Consider the following 19,223-nt stretch of genomic DNA (forward strand, 5'->3'; position numbering starts at 1 on the left):
ACGATACTGTATTCCCATCTTTTCTGCTCCGCGCAGCCACGGAACAGACGGGTATCTGGAGGCTCTCTCAAAGAATTCCCTGGGATGTTCAAAACGTTGGATGATGCGATCTGCTACTTCAGGATCACTGTAATCTCGGTCTCTCGCGACCGGTGTCGACTTTGCAGTTATTATCCGCATTGGTTCATTTTTTCGAGTGATGTGGAATGCAATTTAGGCCAGGAGACATCTCAAAAATTTCTGTTAATCCTGTATACTCGTTTGCAGCAAAATGAGATACAGATCATTGCAATTGGTGGTTGCGGCCCCTGCACGCTACTCAACGCCCAAAAGACGCCAGACATCCCAATTGAGGAAGGCAGCCTTCCGCATTAGGCAGGTCTTTTCGAAGACGCGGACTTTCATTTAGCGCAGACGTGCGCCACATCTAGCTTATAAGGCCGCTGTGTCTTGGTTCTCTTCCCCACCCTTTTCGTGCGCACTCTGCCACTCCCTTGATCGACGCATCACCGACATGCGGTCGAGAACATCTCCTCCGGCCATGCCTCCTCCGGCCACAGTGCCTTCTCACTGCTCTGCTACGTGTCACCTAGGCCGCGCGCATGCAAGTCATACGTATCGGCACCAACTTCCGTGTTGGTCCTTCACTCAGCCGCTTCTGAGTCAGTCATTCGGATTAACGACGATTGTTGGCGAACGTGTCTCTCAGGTTCGTCCCTGTCAGTGTGTTTTCTACACTTGTCTGACCTTCTCGCCGTCTCTCTCGTAGTGGTGTAGCTCGCGTGCAAGATCAAACGGTGGAGACCGGAATTTTGATGCTGTAGCTTCTTCCTCAGCAAACATCTGCTGACCTATTTCAGCACTCTGGACCCCGTTTGATTTCAGGGATTGACCGGGAGACAGCATCGTTGTCTGCAGAACATCGAAGCAATGCACGAGGCACTGGAAGGAGTCGAAAAATCTAGAGCCAGACCATCACTATGGCGTCACATTCTATGGCGACGTGTATGCACGTCTTGCGCTGACAGTCAAGCGTGCGCCAGGCCTTGACGCTGAGTTTATGCTTTCTCATGGCTGTATGCGCCTTTCACCGGAGTCGTTGCTACGTTCTTCGGCTGATCAGGCCTCAGGCCGGGGTCCAACACTCAAGCATGGGTCCATCGGCGGGATAACGTTTGAAATTCATGAATGTGCTGAATAGCTCTACTCCACTGGCATACCAACCTCTGTGCCCTGGAAAAAAGGATAAACCAAGAACTCCCTCATGCTAGTCAAGAAGATGCCCAAGACGCACATGTGATATCGAGGCGGAAGCAAGTCTCTCGGCCTGGTATGCTACTATTCTGTTATCATCTGGCAAACTACTTCGAGGATCGTAGGCGTATCACTTACACGCTGGACAAAGACATCGTCTGCAAAACCTGTCCACGTTATGGCCATGGAGAAACCGATGACAATACCGGCTGGAAAACTGCAATGAGCGAGGACAACTGATCAAAGAGGAAAAACCTTAACTGAAGCAACCAAGCCTATCTAACTGGCTTTCCTCCCTCTGGTCACAGTGATGATATGGCAGGTGGCTCTCATTCAAGTTTGTTTCTTAGGCAAGAACACCGACGTAATAGAGTTCTGCCTCTCCGACCATTGGGAAACACGCCTTCCTCGGGGTGAGAAGACATACTGAAGTCGATTAAAAGATGTTTGGCAAGATGAGCTTGAGGAAGAGAGTGGATCGCACACAAAAGGGTGCAGCCTGCGGATACGAGAAGCGGCCATCTGTCACGATGTGCGCAACTATATTTGTCCAGTCGTACGCACTACATTCTTTCATGTCCACGAATCCAGCAGCATACAAAACTGATGTGTGACGCATAGACCGTGCAGAAAGCCTCATGTTCATGGCAACTCAGTCAGTGGAATCATTAAGGTCTTAATGGACCGCTTTCCGAAAATTCAGAACGATCCCAACAAACGCGTGTATGGATTGCAGAATGACCTGGAGTCGGTAGGCAAAAATCATTGGCGTAAAAACCGGCGAGAATTTCCAATCCATTACTGATACGATGATGACACTGAGATTGATATACTAAACACGACGCAGACGCAAAAACGACAAAATAACCAAGCATATAGCAAGAACTGCCCGGACCGGATTATCCTTCAATGAACTGTAGGAATCGCCTCTCAGTCATAAAGTAAAGAAGACATCGAAATAGACCTACTTCAATAGACTCAGCCTCAGATATGTTTGACTTGCCACCAAGCTTCCTCGCCTGTGGCTTGCTAATGAGACTGATATCTCGGCCAAGCTTCTTGACACGCGCCCAGAACGCTTTGTTTCCAGGTTGTTCGTCTACGCATAACTTGCGCAGATCGGGCAAGAAACTGAATATCATCAAGATGAATTAAGCACGATATGAACAACTCAGACGACGTACCCATTCCAGGCATCAATCTCGTCCTCCTTGAACGGGTCAATCCAGTGAGTTTTGCGTTTCACTGCAATAATAAAGACCACAGGCGCACCTCGCACGACACCTTCCTCAGCTCCTGCATGCACTCCAGAAGCTCGTCCATCCGGTGAGACTCAGACGGACGAACGGTGATCTCCTTGATCACGGCAGCTAAGTCTTCCACAGACTTCGTGACTATATCGCCCCGGGCAAGGTTATCATGGAAGTCTTTCAGTGGATGCCTCGACCCCACGACACGCCCCGGCCTCAAACCGGCCTCAAATCCAGTCTCAGAGCGCGCAGGAGTGGGAAGCACACCACCTGCGTCGTTAAGCAACAGGTCTTGGTCGTCTTCGCTCTCCGACTCTGTCTCGCTATCGTCATCAACCCTCTTCGGCTTCTTCTCCTCAGCCCTCTCCCTTGGCTGAGACGTAGCGGCAAGTTGGGAAGAGACGAGTGCCTGGGATTTGGTACGCCGAGGCATCCTATCGAGGAGGAGCATATCTTCGTCTTCGTCTCGTGCGCGGACATGTCCGTCCTTGCGAGTCTTTGCTATCTTTTTCGGGACTATTGATGGAAAATATCATTAACTGGTTGGAAACGAACACGACTCATGGATATACTCACCCTCCTTGACCTTGAACTTCTGATTGCATTCCTCTATAGCATCATGTGCCCGTTTCAGGACACGACGCGGTGGTTCGAAATACTTCAGTAGCTCGGGATGTGGCGGGGGTAAGGGATACATCCCGAGATCAGAGACAATGGCGCTATGAAACAGTGCTTGTTTCGTGCGGTGCACGGCGGGATTGTACGACAGCCGATTGTCATACCATGGCTGACGCACCCTATGACAATGAATGTTGATGAATCACGCATAGCCTGTGAACGACTGACTTACCCATCTTCATCCTTCTCACCTGCGTCCGAGAGGTCCATGGCATCCACAAATTGCTCCATTGCATCCACTTGTTCTTCTGTCGGTAGATATGGATGTTTGGCGAGTGTTTCGCCCTTCTTGGAAATGAGAGTGTCCAGAGAGGCGAATGGAAAGTTGCGCACATCGTCTGCAAAGGGCATCTGAACTTCATGTCAACTCGAGCTCGCATGGCATAATCCAATATCCTTCTTACTTGCACCCATAGCAGGCAATCTGCATTCTGGAACATTGACGGAGCCAACACACCCATCTTCGGATCCGCCCCATCACGGCCGACCCACCGTGCAATGGCTAGGGCGCCCTTCTCGTACATAGCTTGGACGAATGAGCTTAGCGCGACCTGTTGCATGGGTGAAGTGGGGTCCGCCCATACATATGACACTTCCCCCATGCAGTAGTCCCGTCGGAAGAAACGTTCCTTGAAGAATCCACAGATATCGATGCCCTTTCGAGTGACCAGCCGAGGAAACTGTCCGTCGGGACATGGTGCATATGATGCGCCATACTTGAACCCTCGAACTAGTTGCTCCTTCTCCACCTTCAACTTATTGTCCTGTTTCTGGTCTTCCTCGCGTTGTTCGCTTTCAACGTTCTCCTCGTCGGTATCTTCTCCTTCTCGTTGAACGAAATATTCTGTACGCATCTGCAACTGCGCAAAGACCGCCTTCGGTGCCTTGTTGTCTGCTTCCTCCTCTTCGTCCTCAAGACGGTCACGTCGGGTGAACTTCTTCCAGCTCTTTGGGCGAGAAAGCGCTGTGCATTTACTGGTCTTTACATGTATCTCAATTGCATCTTCTGGGCGCGCGTCCACGTCGCCAAGTCGTAAGACCGTGCCTAACAGCGCAGATTTAACTTGCTTGATGTCGGGCCGTGCAAGCTCACGAAGCGCAAAATCGCAATTGCCCACTATGCCATTGTTGAGAGACGAGACAAAGGTGTGGAAGAACGATTCATTTTGGTGCTGTTTGTGCACTCAATAACCAACGAAAAAAATATACATGATCGTGAAGACAAACCTTGATTTCTGATTTATCTTCCTCGTGGAAGGGGAAATTTTCATCATCGAAGTCAACTCCGCTGTGCAGGCGTAAGAGCTAGAGACACGTAGCTGGAACGAATGAGACTTACACAACGGTAAACCGGATGTCAAGGGAGTTCATCTTCTTGGCAGTGGTTTCCCAATCCTCGATTTCTATGGGGTTCTCTCCATCCGTAAGGAGCACTATTTTCCGCGTCCATGTTTTCTTGGAAGAGAGATACTGGTTCTGTGTCTCGATTCCAACTATCAGTGCATCGATAGCTATGGCACAAATTTATCAGTGATTGTCCAGAAAAGGTGAAAAGTAAACACAGAAGTCAGGGCCACAGTCACAGCCAGCAACTTCACCAACGTAATGGGTGGACCCTGATACAGAAAGCTAAATGAATGAGATTGAGATGCTCACGATCCCCGATGACTTCAGACGGTCTGAGGGCCGCAAGTTTCGCGAGAGTGCCCGCATTGGGCTGCGCGATAGGTATATACTCAGAGACATTCTCGTATCCACCGTTCTTCTCATTGATCATGTTGTCGGTTTCTATGTCGTGGTGTAAGCGACAGGCAAGTCAAATTTCACCAAAGGCTCACCTTCGGAACCGAAAAGAATCACACCGCATTGGTCTGTCTTCCTACTGTTGAATATCTGTTATGAGTGTTCAGTAGATGCACCACGCTCAACATAAAAGTATGCACCATTTCCTGTATCTTGAGCATTACGAACTGAAGGGACCACTCTAGGTTGGTCATCTCGATTATGTCTGGTTCGTCATTCCGTTCGTTAGGTATTTCAACTTGCCGCATCTTCCCCATAGATGAGGAGATGTCGACAAGAAACATTGTGACTGTGTACTGCATAGGAAGTCAGTTACACGAAGTATGTGTGAGCCTACAGACTTACTCCTGCTCGCTCTGCCGGCATGATTGATATTGGGTGGATAGTACTTAACAGTGGCGGTGACGGTCGCGCGACGCGTTCAATCACGTGTGAGCGGAGATTGTCGGTATAAGAATTATTCCCCAGCTGAGTGTGGCGGGGATTGAACTTTTCACATTGGCTGCGGCTGAGTCAGCGCTACTCTTCCAAGTTACCCTCTGCCGCCGCCGAAGTTCACGAGATCTGCGCGAGTTCGTCGCAATTTCAATCGACGCGCCAAAATGGCTGCTGCAAACATCGCCCTTTCCACTCAATCTCAGCCGTTTCTCGCCAACAGACAGCCTGCTTTTCCGAATGTGTCTCGCGAGCGGTTCCAAGCTCTAGTCCAGGTATGTTGGTCGTTCGTTACTGCTTGATCGCGAGGCGTAACCATTTCTAGCGGGCGCAAGCACTTCGCGCAAGTGGACATACGCCGGAAACATCTCCCGAGCTCGACAAGATCTACAAGTTTATGCATGCTTTTCAGCAGCAGCAGCAATCACTCCGTATGTCCTCTACTTTCGCGCGCGGCCATAGCTGACACCTTGTAGGACAAGACAACGCTGGAGAGCACTCTCAGCTCGGTCCCAATGGCCATTCCTCACCGACGTCCCTTCCCCTTCCAAACGGCACCCCCCTTCCCAACGGGAACGCTCTCACGACGGGTGCTATCCCCAGCCAACCGTTCCCAGCGGCGCCTCAGTCACCGGTCTCGTTCACGCCGGAACAGATAGGTGCTCTGCGTGCACAGATCCACGCGTTCAAGCTCCTTTCGCGAGGATTGCCGATACCCGAAGCGATCCAGCAGGCAATGCGGGTGCCGAACGAAGCGATTCCAGAGCTCGAGAAGCTGCTGCATGGGCAAGACGTGAACGCGATGGTGGTCGACAGTGCGGTCAAGATCCACAGGGGCAACGGCAGCGTTGCGCCCGAGCAGTCTGCAGCGGTCGAGGGGAGCGCAGCGGCGGCAGCGCCGGACGGGGTGAAGGAGGAGGGCGAGGAGGTGGAGATGGAGATGGAGGTCGACGCGGCGGACCTGCCGAAGGGACCGTTCCCGGAGGACGACAGGAAGTCGGGGATGTACCCGTACAACGCGTACACGCACCCGTTCACGCTCTTGCGGCGGAGTGCGGGGATGAGCGAGGCGGCGTTTGCGACGCGGCTGCAGCGACTGCTAGTACCGTCGGTCATGCCGGCGGGGCTGGACCCACAGCAGGCGATCGCAGAACGCAACCGGTTTGTCGACGCGCGGATCGAGCAGCGGATGCGGGAACTGGAGGAGATGCCGGCGACGATGGGGGACGGCGGGCTAGAGAGCATGCTGGATGATGCGGCAATGGCGGACAAGGAAAACGCATCGATGGAGCTCGTCCCCGCGGATGCACACGGGAAGCTGCGTGCGCTGATCGAGCTCAAGTCGCTCAGAGTGCTGGACAAGCAGCGGTCGCTACGGGCGCTCGTCGCGGAGCGGCTCACGCATGGTTCGCTACTACCGCTCAACAGAGCAGACTTCCGCCGGACGCGCAAGCCAACGATTCGGGACGCACGGATGACGGAACAGCTAGAGCGTAAACAGCGGGTGGACCGTGAGCGCCGGGCGAAGCAGAAGCACGTCGAGCAGCTTGGCGTGATTTGTGCGCACGGGCGCGAAATTATAGCTGTCGGGCGTGCGGCGCAGGACCGCGTTACTCGACTTGGGCGCTCAGTGTTGTCGTTCCATATCCACACTGAGAAGGAGGAGCAGAAGCGTATCGAGCGTATCTCGAAGGAGCGTCTCAAGGCGCTCAAGGCGGACGACGAGGAAGCATACATGAAGCTCATCGACACCGCGAAGGACACTCGTATCACGCACCTACTCAGGCAGACAGATTCGTATCTCGATTCACTCGCGCAGGCCGTTATGGAGCAACAGCGTGGTGGCGAAAGTCTTGGAGATTTTGAGGTTGAAGAAGGACCAACGAGCGAGGCGACGTTCGGTGCTAAGAAGTTCGAGGACGAGAACGAGAATGAGGACAAGAGCAAGATGGATTACTATGCTGTTGCACACAGAACCAAGGAGAAGGTCTCCAGGCAGCCAAGTCTATTGATTGGTGGTACATTGAAGGACTACCAACTCAAGGGCTTGCAGTGGATGGTGAGCTTGTACAATAACAGGTTGAATGGTATCCTCGCAGACGAAATGGTGAGTGCCTTCAAAATGTGCGCGTGCTCAGTTGCATATTAAGCTTGTTGTGCAGGGCCTCGGGAAGACTATCCAGACTATCTCGCTCATTACCTTCCTGATCGAGTCCAAGAGGCAGCGTGGACCATATCTTGTCATAGTTCCCCTGTCCACCATGACCAATTGGTCCGCTGAATTTGCCAAGTGGGCCCCGGATGTGAGGATAATTGCTTACAAGGGTAATCCCACCCAGCGCAAGGTCTTGCAAGGCGACATTCGCACGGGCAACTTCCAAGTTCTCCTCACCACCTACGAATATATTATCAAGGACCGTGTCCACCTCAGCCGCATCAAATGGGTACACATGATCATTGGTCTGTATAGCACTTTATATTTCCTGCTTATTATCTGGCTCACTGGGTTTTCCGCGCAGATGAGGGTCACCGTATGAAGAACACGCAGAGCAAGCTTACGCAGACTCTCACACAGTATTACCACTCGCGTTACCGGTTGATTTTGACGGGAACTCCATTGCAGAACAATCTGCCCGAGTTGTGGGCATTGCTTAACTTTGTCTTGCCTAAAGTTTTCAACTCCGTGAAGTCCTTTGATGAATGGTTCAATACGCCTTTCGCGAACTCTGGTACTGGTGACAAAATTGAGTTGAATGAAGAAGAGGCCCTCCTTATCATCCGCCGTCTGCACAAGGTGCTGCGTCCGTTCCTCCTGCGCCGTCTCAAGAAGGACGTCGAGTCCGAGCTTCCCGACAAGGTGGAGAAGGTCATCAAAGTCCGCATGAGTGCTTTGCAGTCTCAACTGTACAAGCAAATGAAGAAGTATAAGATGATTGCCGATGGGAAGGATTCCAAAGGGTAAGTGAGCCTGTCTGGTTTATTATGACTGGTTTCCTCATTTATGGTTTACTTGACAGAAAATCGGCCGGTGTCAAGGGCCTCAGTAATGAGCTCATGCAACTACGCAAAATTTGCCAGCATCCCTTCTTGTTTGAAAGCGTTGAAGACAAGATCAATCCATCGGGACTTGTTGACGAGAAGCTCGTTCGCACATCCGGCAAGATTGAGCTGTTGTCTCGTATTTTACCCAAATTTTTCGCAACCGACCACAGAGTGAGCCAAATAAATATAGGGTCTGCTCTCAGAACTGAATCAGACTGCACCCGCAGGTCCTCATTTTCTTCCAGATGACAAAGGTCATGGATATCATGGAAGACTTCTTGAAGATGATGGGCTTCAAGTACCTCCGTTTGGACGGTGGAACGAAGACGGAGGATCGTGCCGGTCATGTCGCCCTATTCAATGCCAAAGATTCAGATTACAAGGTGTTCATTCTTTCAACTAGGGCAGGTGGTCTTGGTTTGAACTTGCAGACTGCAGACACCGTGATCATGTACGTATATGTCTCCACATTGTTGTTGGTGCATTACTGACAGCATGTCCCCGTTCTTCAGCTTCGATAGTGACTGGTCAGTCTCCATACAGTATTGATTTGATCAGTTGCTGACGCAGCTTCACAGGAATCCACATGCCGATCTCCAGGCGCAAGATCGTGCTCACCGAATTGGCCAAACGAAAGTCGTCCGCATCCTGCGTTTCGTCACGGAGAAGAGCGTAGAGGAGGCAATGTTCGCCCGTGCTCGCTTCAAGCTCGATATCGACGACAAGGTCATTCAGGCTGGTCGTTTCGATAACAAATCCACTCAAGAGGAACAAGAGGAGTTTTTGGTACGTCCTGCGTCTTTTCGTTCCTGCTCGTCGTTTGGCACTCACGTCTACTTCGCAGCGATCGATCTTAGAAGCAGACCAAGAGGAAGAGAACGAGGAAGCCGGTGACATGAACGACGAAGAGCTTAACGAGCTCATCTCACGCGGTGACGACGAGGAGCGCATCTTTCGCGACATCGATATACAGCGTGAGCGTGAGGCATTGGAGCGTTGGAAGGCTGCTGGCCACCGCGGCAAGCCCCCTCCACCATTGATGCAGCTAGAAGAGCTCCCCGACTGTTATCGAACAGAGGAGCCGTTCGAAGATAAGACCGAGTACGAAGAGGAGGGCCGTGGACACCGTCGCAGGGTCGCCATCAACTACAACGATGGGCTTAGCGATGATCAGTGGGCGATGGTGGGTACTGCCCGTCATGAAGGCGTAAATGCCTTGCTAACAATATTACTATGTTAGGCACTGGAAGAGGGCGAAGACATCCAGGAGTTGTCGGAACGTGCACGCGAGAAGAAGGACCGACGTACAGCAAACAGGCTGCTGAAGGAGATTGATGCCAGTCCTGTACCTGATTTGGATGCTCCACGCGGTCGCAAGGGTAAGAAAGGCAAGGGCAAGGCCGTCGATCAGGACGCCACTCCTGCCAACGGCAAGAGGAAACGCGGCATGAAGTCCATGTCTATAACCCCTTCTAATGACGACGATGACGAAGAGCGTGATACCGTACGTGCTTGTCTTCTGGTACTGCGTTCCTTACTCATGATATGCCGTTAGAAACGTCGGAAGACAAAGGCGAACGAAGTACCTCCTGCAGTCCGCGATAAGATGAAGAAGGCGTTCAACGAATGCTATAAAGTCATGCTCAATTGTGAAGATGAGAGTGGTCGCAAGCGTTGCGAGCTGTTCAAGGAGGTGCCAGACAAGAGGGTACTGCGTCTTCACCCTATAGTCCGTGATCTCATTTCTGACCCAACACTATGTAGGAATATCCCGATTACTACCAGCTCATCAAGCGGCCCATTGCAATGTCGACTCTCCGCAAACGCATGAATAGCAATTATTACAAGAATGTTCTAGACTTCCGAGAAGACTGGAGACTGATGTTCAACAATGCTCGGACTTACAACCAGGAGGGTTCCTGGGTATATGTAGACGCGGAAGAGATGGAGAAGCTGTTCAACGGAGTGTTCAACCGGGTCATTGCTGGGACTCAATTGCCAGGTGCACCCCCAGTCCCTGAAAATGCATTAGCCTCTGGAGCGTACGATTCTGCGCTGACCCCGATGGATGAAGACGAACGGCTTCCGGTTAGAGGGAAAAACGGGCGGAAGCAGATCCTCAGCGATGACGAATACCTGACGCCGACCGATGACGAGTGATAGATTCAGGACCGTCCTCTTTTTCTCTGGATATCGTATTCCTTGTGTATGTACTGCTCTCCCTGTATTCTCTAGCATATGTCGAGTCACTGGTCAATGGGACGTTCTTGCTGTGTCGTTTTGCAACTGTAATTGCATTTTATCATTTTACGGGATCATTTCCTGCCCCACCAACCTCCAAGCAAGGTACTCAAACCGCCGCGAGGGAGTGCGGACGGCTCCGGTGTTGCAGGTCGCTCGATTTCCTCGAGCTTGGCCTTGGGCATTGCTTTCTGCGGCACCGGCGCTGAAATCTTGGGTTGCGCTTGTGGGACGACCTTCACCTCAACAGGCCTCTTTCCCGCACGCTCCTGCAACCGGGCCATATCAAGCTGCACATAATTCAGCGCGATATCGAAGAATAACGGCTTCTTGTAGGTCTTGTTGTCTGCGCCGACTTGGCCGCCGTTGTACGCGAACCAGTCTGTCTTGAAGCCGAGACCATCGGTAGCCACCTCCTCTTCTAGATCATCGACGTCAGAGGTGGTAAGTGGGTAGAAGGAAGAAGTGCCCGCGGAAATGAGGTCACTGTCTGCGATGAGGGAGAGGACGGAACGGGCCTCTCGCAGCTGGATGGTGGCGTGCTGCGTGAGCGTTAGGGCCTCTGCATATCTCTTGAGCGGGGAATAACAGCGCGCTGCATAGCGGCACCTGCAGGGCGAACAGGTAAGTCCTAGATGGGGCGTGGACGATAGATGAAGCTAACCTGCGAGCTTTCGTGAACAATAATCTTGCGTCAGCAGCTGAGGCGAGGTCGGGGCTTTCGTCGACAACAGTGAGTGTGCGCATCTGCGTCAGACTCTGTATTACGCTATCCAATAGCTTGACGACCGCGGGGAAAAGTCGCGCATCCACCTGCTCCTTCCCAGGCTTGGAAGGACTGGCGCTGCTCTTCTTGGCCGGATTCGCGTGGTGCGAGGCTTGCGACTGGTGCAAGAGGGTCGAAATCAAGAGTAGGTCTCGCTGAATCCGGCGAGAAAGTAATTGAAAGACGATATATGCATGCATAAACTGGATGTCGCGCGTTCCAGCCGCCAAGATTCCAGCATTTGCACCACTCAACTGGAATATCTGTCAGATATAGAGGACACAAACACCGTTGACCATACCTGTTGAACCTCAACCAGTCTACGGGCTACTTCCTCTGCATCGCTCAGGGCTAGGAGAACGGCATCGTATGCCGCAACTCCTCGCTTCGACCGCGTGCCCTTGCCGACCTTGCCTTTCTTCTTACTACGTTCTGCAGGGACTTGCTCGGCCGCTTTTTCCTCTGACTTCTCAGCCTCTGTCAGCCTCCGTTCCGCTTCTTGCACCTTTAGCAACACGTCCACGAGCTCCGGGTTGCGCACGGGTACAGGTTCACTCTCCCACATCAACGTGCCTAACTTCTTGCGCTCTTGTTCCGCACCTCCCTCACCTTTACCGAGACTGGCGACGAGCGCGTCGCAGTCTTCGACAATCGTGTTCCTGTGAGCGGGTGCGAGCTCCGCGACGATCGCATCGATGTCGTACGCCTTCTCGCGCCGGAGTTCATGTGCACAGTGCCTGATCTCCGGGCCAATCTCGTCCGCGAACGCAACGGCTAGCGCCTGGTCCCGGCTCGTCGCCGCCTTGGAGGCGAGCTCATCCAGAAGGTTGCGCGCGACGCTGAGCTGCGGCAGAGCGTCGTCGAAGTCGAAGCGGTGACGCAGGAAGCGGCCGTTCAGGATGAGTGTGTAGACAGTCGCCTGGACGAGGTCTTCTGCGGAGAGCCGCGACGCAGCATACAGCGCCTCACAATGGGAAAGCAGCTGGGTGGACCAGTTCATGGCGCGGCGGAGGCGACTGGTTGCATGGCGGTGGTGATTCGGCGTGCTTCCTGGAGTCTTGGTGGAGGCAGCCTTAGTTGCAGCTTGTACGGACTCCATCTCCAGCTCTTGAGAGTAGACCCATGCGCGCTCTGCCTCGAAGAGCAGCAATTGCAAGCTTCTCATACGTCAGCATATAAAGATGCAGTTTAATGATATTACTGACTGTCCCTCTTTGAGAGTCTCCAGTTTCAGCGGAGGCAGTTTCTTGAACTCGCGTCCTCTCCCATGGGTTATCTTCAGTGATGACCGTAGGCGATGGGTCCTGTTAGCACAGTGCTTCCTGTAAGAAAGTTTAGCTGAAAATGACATCCTGAGAGTGGAGAAATCATACCTGTAGCGTTCATAGTCGTTGTACCTCAGTCCGTACGCGTTCCGTTGCTCATTTGCAAGTAAAAGTGCTGTTTTCCCGTATATTTCTCGGTCTGTACTTCATCTGGAACTCTAACATACCTTGAAAGCTGATCTTTCCATCCATGAACGACTAAGCAAGAATTGTAGAAACTTATGGAAGGTTTACGAATGCACGAGATGGTAGTAGAAGGTATTGGCAAGATTGAAGATTCAGGCTGTCGTGTCGCGTCCGATCCGTGATGAGTGAGTGCACGGAGTGCAGACATACAAGAACCTCTTCCTCGTCTCCAGATTCCTGCCTCCTTCTTAGACTCTAAAATATATGGTAATGGCGACGGAGACTCTCGAACCAACATTGCAGAATGTCTTGGACCAGAGATCTCTGAAATGGATCTTTTGCGGCATGTCTCATCGCTGTTACATTTTTGTGCCATGCTCATGCGTTTACACCACGACCAGGTGGGAAGGGCGGTGTCGGTGAGTACAGTATTTTAGCCGTGTTGGAGGTGTCTGAATGTTGCTATATCTCCACAGGAAAGACTACGACATCGTGCTCTCTGGCAATCCAGCTCGCAACATGTCGCGAGTCTGTGCTGCTGATCGTGCGTCCTGTATTTTATCGTGCTGTGACCAACTGTTGAATTCTCGCGCGGTCGGCCAACATACATCCAGAGTACCGATCCTGCGCATAATCTTTCTGATGCTTTTGGCCAGAAGTTCTCGAAGGAGGCGACCAAGGTCAATGGCTTCGATAACCTCTATGCCATGGAGATCGACCCTACAAGTTCGATTCAGGAGATGGTCGAGCAGTGTATGTTCCTCTCGGAGTCGCGTTCTTCGGCTATCTGACGCGTCAGTGTAGCGGATTCGAACGGCATGATGGGGAGCATGATGCAGGACCTTGCGTTCGCGATTCCCGGAGTGGACGAGGCAATGAGCTTCGCCGAGATCATGAAGTACGTTGATTACCCCTCTGCGCAATTTTGCCCCTCAATGCCGTCGCGCTGTATCACTACAGACATGTGAAGTCGATGGAGTACTCTGTGATTGTATTCGACACGGCACCAACAGGACATACCCTCCGCTTCCTGTCTTTTCCCACTGTACTAGAGAAGGCCTTGGGCAAGTTGAGCGCGCTCAGTGGACGCATCGGGCCCATGATCAACCAGGCGGGTCCATTTTGAGAATTACTTGCACCAGCGCGGTGATATTGACCCAGCAAACATAAATGCAGATGACGAGCTTGATGGGCGGTCAAGCGGATGCCCCAGAAGAGATGTTCGCAAAGCTTGAATCCATGCGTGCCATTATCACAGAAGTGAATACACAATTCAAGGATCCTGTAGGTTCTTTTCGTAAACATCTGGCCAGAGTAGAGCTCACTTCTGCACACAGGAGAAGACCACGTTCGTCTGTGTATGCATCTCCGAGTTCCTCTCGCTATACGAGACGGAGCGCCTCGTGCAGGAGTTGACGGCGTATGAGATTGACACGCACAACATAGTGGTCAATCAGCTTCTCTTCCCCAAGCAGAGTAAGACGTCCTACTGCTTGTAGTCTCCTACGTCCTGACCCCAATTCATCTAGGCTCGAACTGCGAACACTGCCGCGTACGGCATGCCATGCAGCAGAAGTACCTCGGCGAGGCGCACGAGCTCTACGACGAGTTCTTCCACATCGTGCTGCTGCCGCTGCTCACAGAGGAGGTGCGCGGCCCGCTGAAGCTGCAAGAATTCAGCAAGATGCTCGTGACGCCGTACTCTCCGGAGCCTTAGCCGCTGCGTTACTGGAGACTTAGTTGGGGAAACACTGGTCTACTTCTGTTGTTCATGTCATGCTATTGAGACTTTCTTCATGTCATCACGTGTAAGGGTGACTGTTCTGTCAACGAGAATTTCTGACCGGTATGCTCCGTCGAGTTGGTCGATCCTCGGACTTACAGTTATCGTTCACCGTTCGACGTCACATCGAGGGTCCAATCTGCAGGGCGTTCGCGGATCTGAGCGACGACCAAGGGTTTACCCTTACGATCGCGCGGGCAGCATTACACTTGCACGATGATTCACTTCGCCGTACCTGAGTTTCTAGACCAACGAGCATGACGTAAGATGATGCGCTCCGTCTGCAGCATTTTCCGTGGCACTACGCCGCAAACACGGCCTGAAACCTGAACATGCGTGTGAATCGAAAAGAGGGCGTCATATTGTTAGTAGTATAACATACAGTACACGAGGGCGTTATAAAGCAACGATGCGACCATATCACGGGTACGACGGGACACGATATGCGAGTGCGAGTAGCAACGAACGGATCGATGATACAAGAAGGAACGAGGAGATACATAGACGGGCGGGCCACTAACAGACGGTTGCAAACGCACATCAGACGACAGCGCACCGACAAACGACCACGGCAGAGACAGATACTACATACAACATCATACCAGACCGAGCGCAGTGGTCACCGGCGGGGCGGATGGGCGCGATACGTATACGAGTATTGTAGCTACGCGCCGAGCGTCCTCGTCCGGTTTCCACCCAACACCGACACCAATTACCGACCCCAACATGGAGATTGATGCCGACAAACTCCCCATCTATGCAAATGCACGCCGGCCTCCTATGGCCAGTTCAAAATTATATCGATACAGAGTTCCGCCGGTTGGGCGAGGTGCCACTGGTGGCTGGCGCTAGCAGGCAGGTGTCAGAATAACCGGAATCTATTGCTGCATTTGCTGCTGCTGGCGCTTGGCAGCAAGGGCCTCGATAATGCAGTGTACGCCCTGCGGCTCGAGCACGACCTTGGTGCCGTCGCACCGTGCCTTCTTCGTAAACTCGCTACATAGTTGGTTGATATCAAGATCCTACCGGAACGGATATTATAAATGAGCTGTCATTCTGAATAAGCAAGCGACGCGACAGACCTTAAATTGGGGATTCGAGGTGATACTCCGCCACGCAGCGAGCACCTCGACGTTATTCTCGCTCTCTTCCGTAGTCGGGAAACTCGAGCCTTTGCACATAATCATCTGGCCATTGCCCTCCTCGCTATTCGCTTTACGGAGGAATGGCGCCACAGGCATCTCGCAGGCAAACTGCGAGTCGCCCTGGTCCGAGATGAACTTCTGGAGATCCTCTTTCGTGCGCGGACAATTTCCGTCATGGTCTGCTGTCGGTGACGTCGGGTTCCCAGGCGTCGACAAGGACGTCGACTTTATCGAGCCGTCGGACGACGACGGTGACGATGACGACGTGGAACGCGCAGCGTGCGAAACGGGAGATAACGAACTTGGCGGACTTGCCAGAAGCGCATTAAAGTCGACGCCGTTCTGATTAGTCCCGATATAGTTCCCACCAAACAACTGGTCCAGGCCGTTCGGGTCTGGCGGTGTCCAGTGGTCGAACGAAGACATACTGCTGAAATGATTCGAGCCACCGTTGCCGTTGCTGTTACCGTTACCGATCATCCGCTGAGGCGAGTCGTACGGAGAAGGCTCTGCGAACGACATGTACATGGGGTTCGCTGCAATCGTCTTGTACGGGACGGGCTGCCCAAAGGCGTAGTCCACGTTCATCGCGCCGTCCGTGGTTGTAGGCTCGTCGTTCATGTTCAACATGTTCGGGTCGAATGAGATTAACGACCCGAAATTGAACGGAGGCTGAGGAGGGTGTAGAGGAGGGGACGCCACCTTGCTCGGGCCCGCACCGGGGGTCGAGAAGTTGAATGAAGTTGGACCGTTGCTGAAAGACTGAGAATTACTGGCACTAGTATCCCGTGGCACCTGGAACGTGAACGCAGCCTGCTTCAAGGCCATATTCTCGTTCTGTAACCGTGACAGCAGGTCACGCAGGTTCTCGTTCTCGGACTCTGTTACCTGGTTCTTGGCTTCCAGTGCAGCGACCTTGTCTTCCAACTGAATAATAGATTGTCAAACACCAGAGAAGAACGGCGTCACGGCGAAACTCACATCTTTAACATGCTTCTCTTTGCGTTCGCGGAACGCACGCTGTGCGGCACGGTTCTGCTCCTTACGCTTGAGAAGTCGGGTCTCATCCTACATCGATCACAACGATATGTTACAAGGCACAGGCCCTCGATCCAGAGAAGACAAACCTGATTTGGGTTGCCCGTCGATTTGCGGCGGGAACTAGAGATGCCCTTTTTGCTGGTGTTGCTGGAAGTAGACAGATCTGCGGTAGGTGACGTTAGGCCACAAGGCCCGTCCGCAGTGTGCGATGACGTACTGTTAGTGTGCTGGCTCTTATGTGTGGGCTCGTCAACCATGCTGTCGTTGCTCGCCTTGCGCTTCAGGCCGGCATCGTCGAGCTCGCCGGTCGGGGACGTCGAATGGGTGTATACCCCTGATTGCCGGCGCGACGGGCTGCTATCATTCGGGAGGCTCGGCGGGCTGGGGCTGCTATCGCTCGAGGTCGGAGTGGAGTTGGACGGGAAGCGGGTGAGATTCTGGGGGTCGATAACCTCAGGCACAGAGACAGGTATGGGCGCCGTCGGGTCAAAATGCTGCACGGGGTTCGAGATGGTTGTGGGGAACTGTTTCTCGAGAAAAGCGAGGAAGTCATCATCAGGGAGTGAGGAGAAGCTATCTGGTTGTTGCGAGATGTCCCAGAAGGACTGGATGCCGCCGAATGAATCCATGGGATGAATCTCTCGTTGGAATGGAGACTGTGCGGTGATAGATCAAGCTAGCCGTATGGCGGACACGCACTCAGACAGAGGCGAGAGCGAGAAGGTCAGTTAGAAAGACAGAAAGATGCGAGCAGGTCCGGGGACGACGAGGAGGAGGAAGATGAAGGACGGTGGAGAGAGGGTCTCGGACGGCGACGGTGGGATGGTCGAGAGCAAGTGAAGCCGACGGAAAATGCCGATCTTGCTTGCGTCCGGCGGCCGCTGGCTTGGATCTCGCTGACCAAGCACCCTTCCCGACACTTCCACATTCTTTCCTCCTCTTTTTGTCCTTTTCTTCCTCTCATTCCGGCCCTCTTTCCGCACCGCTCGCCACCTCTCTCACACCTGTATTCTCTTCTTACTTCTCATGTTTTTGCCCATTCATTGCAGAGGTTATCTGACACGTGCATGCGCAAGCGCGTCGGGCGGTGAGCAATGCACACCGACCGCACCGGAGAGGAGCGCCCTCGGGCGGCATATGTGCTACGCCCCTGCGCATTGTACGCTGCGTTGGGGCCGAATATCGCCGACAACGCTTCCCGAGTCTATTAGCCCAATCACTGTGATCAAGAAACGGAACATCTGTCGGTAGGCTTGCGCGTCCTTTGTCTCGCTTGCCGCGCGAGTTCGGCTGTTATAAGCTCACGATGGTGAGCACATGCCGATGTTCGTCCTCTTTCGAATTTGTATTTTTACAAGTCCAGAATGCACGTAGACGAGTGCAATGATACCGACGCGTGCGTGGCACCCCGCGGGCTTATACGGGAGCAAGGAACGCTAGGGGTAAGTTAGCGGAAGCAACGTTTCACATGGTGTAATAGGCACATGGGAAGCGCGCCATCCGGCAAGGGGCCGCGTCATCTGCGTCTGCAGCTGCAGGCTCCGAATCGAGTCATATACAGTCGCAGCCGCCGTTGCAGATCGCGCAGCCTCGCAAATTAGGTACAGCCGTAGCGCCGGGAGCAGCAGAGCCCGCTCGAGTGCGAAAGCCTCTCCTCCCAGTGCCACCAGCATCGTATTTAGGAGCTCCGGGCAGCGGAACCTGGCCCTTGGCCAGAGGAGCACCTACGTATGACGCAAGACCTTGTAGATTCCGGCGGTTCGGTGTCCTACACAGACGTATCATCGCGTCCAGATCAGGTCTGTGTGCCTCTGGCCTTTGTCCCGGAAAGCTGCTTTTCGATTTAGAATGAGTGCAACGTGGAGCAAAATCTCTTGCATAAATTCATACGCATAGCGACAAGAACGTGATCGCTTTGTCATGGACTGGAAGTCGGGGGACTTTGATGTTATCAGGAGGAACTTTGATGATTGACCGCGACTCATCGATGAACAGAAGTCGATTGCAGATGCTTGCAGAGATATTCCCCGACACAAGCAAGCTCGATAGCTGTGGCAGAATTTTAGAATGCGCGTGCACCTACGCATGCAACGACACCCAATTGAGGTCTTTTCACAGCCCGCACTCGTCGGAACTACTGGCACTGGATGAAGTCGAATATTTGTGCGACGCGATCTAGATTAGAAAAATACGAAACGCTGGTCCTCGCAGAGTCCGATCCCCACTTCTTACCAAATTGCAAAATGTCAGTCTGCATGGCCTTCCCTGTCCATGCGGGGATCCGGTCTGTCGTCAACATGTCCCCGCAAAATGATATCCCGACAAAAATCGGAT

At 52.9% G+C, this 19,223-nt stretch overlaps 5 protein-coding genes across 5 annotated transcripts; 2 read left to right on the top strand and 3 right to left on the bottom strand.

The window, feature by feature from the left end:
- Positions 1-2,153: 2,153 nt before the first annotated feature.
- On the bottom strand, positions 2,154-5,351 carry SCP_0115790 (ATP-dependent DNA helicase II subunit 2; the record flags this gene model as incomplete). Its single annotated transcript, XM_027753800.1, has 13 exons — positions 2,154-2,168; positions 2,223-2,385; positions 2,439-2,464; positions 2,527-3,020; positions 3,081-3,301; positions 3,355-3,533; positions 3,587-4,354; positions 4,410-4,470; positions 4,522-4,693; positions 4,839-4,970; positions 5,021-5,075; positions 5,126-5,281; positions 5,331-5,351. 13 exons carry the CDS (start codon positions 5,349-5,351, stop codon positions 2,154-2,156), a joined length of 2,463 nt encoding a protein of 820 aa, XP_027609601.1.
- Positions 5,352-5,587: 236 nt separating this feature from the next.
- On the top strand, positions 5,588-10,622 carry SCP_0115800 (Chromatin structure-remodeling complex subunit snf21; the record flags this gene model as incomplete). The annotated part of the gene is made up of 13 exons (XM_027753801.1): positions 5,588-5,695; positions 5,746-5,851; positions 5,897-7,527; positions 7,583-7,880; positions 7,940-8,378; positions 8,438-8,633; positions 8,690-8,913; positions 8,975-8,989; positions 9,041-9,248; positions 9,307-9,645; positions 9,703-9,966; positions 10,018-10,170; positions 10,227-10,622. 13 exons carry the CDS (start codon positions 5,588-5,590, stop codon positions 10,620-10,622), a joined length of 4,377 nt encoding a protein of 1,458 aa, XP_027609602.1.
- A 155-nt stretch (positions 10,623-10,777) lies between these two features.
- SCP_0115810 (hypothetical protein) lies at positions 10,778-12,986 on the bottom strand (the record flags this gene model as incomplete). Its single annotated transcript, XM_027753802.1, has 6 exons — positions 10,778-11,312; positions 11,368-11,723; positions 11,771-12,626; positions 12,675-12,791; positions 12,843-12,909; positions 12,962-12,986. The coding sequence occupies 6 exons, from the start codon at positions 12,984-12,986 to the stop codon at positions 10,778-10,780; spliced, it is 1,956 nt and encodes a 651-aa protein (XP_027609603.1).
- A 198-nt stretch (positions 12,987-13,184) lies between these two features.
- On the top strand, positions 13,185-14,637 carry SCP_0115820 (ATPase GET3; the record flags this gene model as incomplete). Its single annotated transcript, XM_027753803.1, has 9 exons — positions 13,185-13,263; positions 13,322-13,339; positions 13,397-13,464; positions 13,535-13,673; positions 13,725-13,818; positions 13,881-14,031; positions 14,097-14,204; positions 14,258-14,396; positions 14,450-14,637. 9 exons carry the CDS (start codon positions 13,185-13,187, stop codon positions 14,635-14,637), a joined length of 984 nt encoding a protein of 327 aa, XP_027609604.1.
- Positions 14,638-15,581: 944 nt separating this feature from the next.
- Positions 15,582-17,518, bottom strand: SCP_0115830 (predicted protein; the record flags this gene model as incomplete). The annotated part of the gene is made up of 5 exons (XM_027753804.1): positions 15,582-15,725; positions 15,786-16,775; positions 16,830-16,916; positions 16,976-17,052; positions 17,107-17,518. The coding sequence occupies 5 exons, from the start codon at positions 17,516-17,518 to the stop codon at positions 15,582-15,584; spliced, it is 1,710 nt and encodes a 569-aa protein (XP_027609605.1).
- Positions 17,519-19,223: the final 1,705 nt, after the last annotated feature.

Source organism: Sparassis crispa (assembly GCF_003851025.1).
Source record: "Sparassis crispa DNA, contig_000000F, whole genome shotgun sequence".
NCBI classification, from domain to species: domain Eukaryota; kingdom Fungi; phylum Basidiomycota; class Agaricomycetes; order Polyporales; family Sparassidaceae; genus Sparassis; species Sparassis crispa.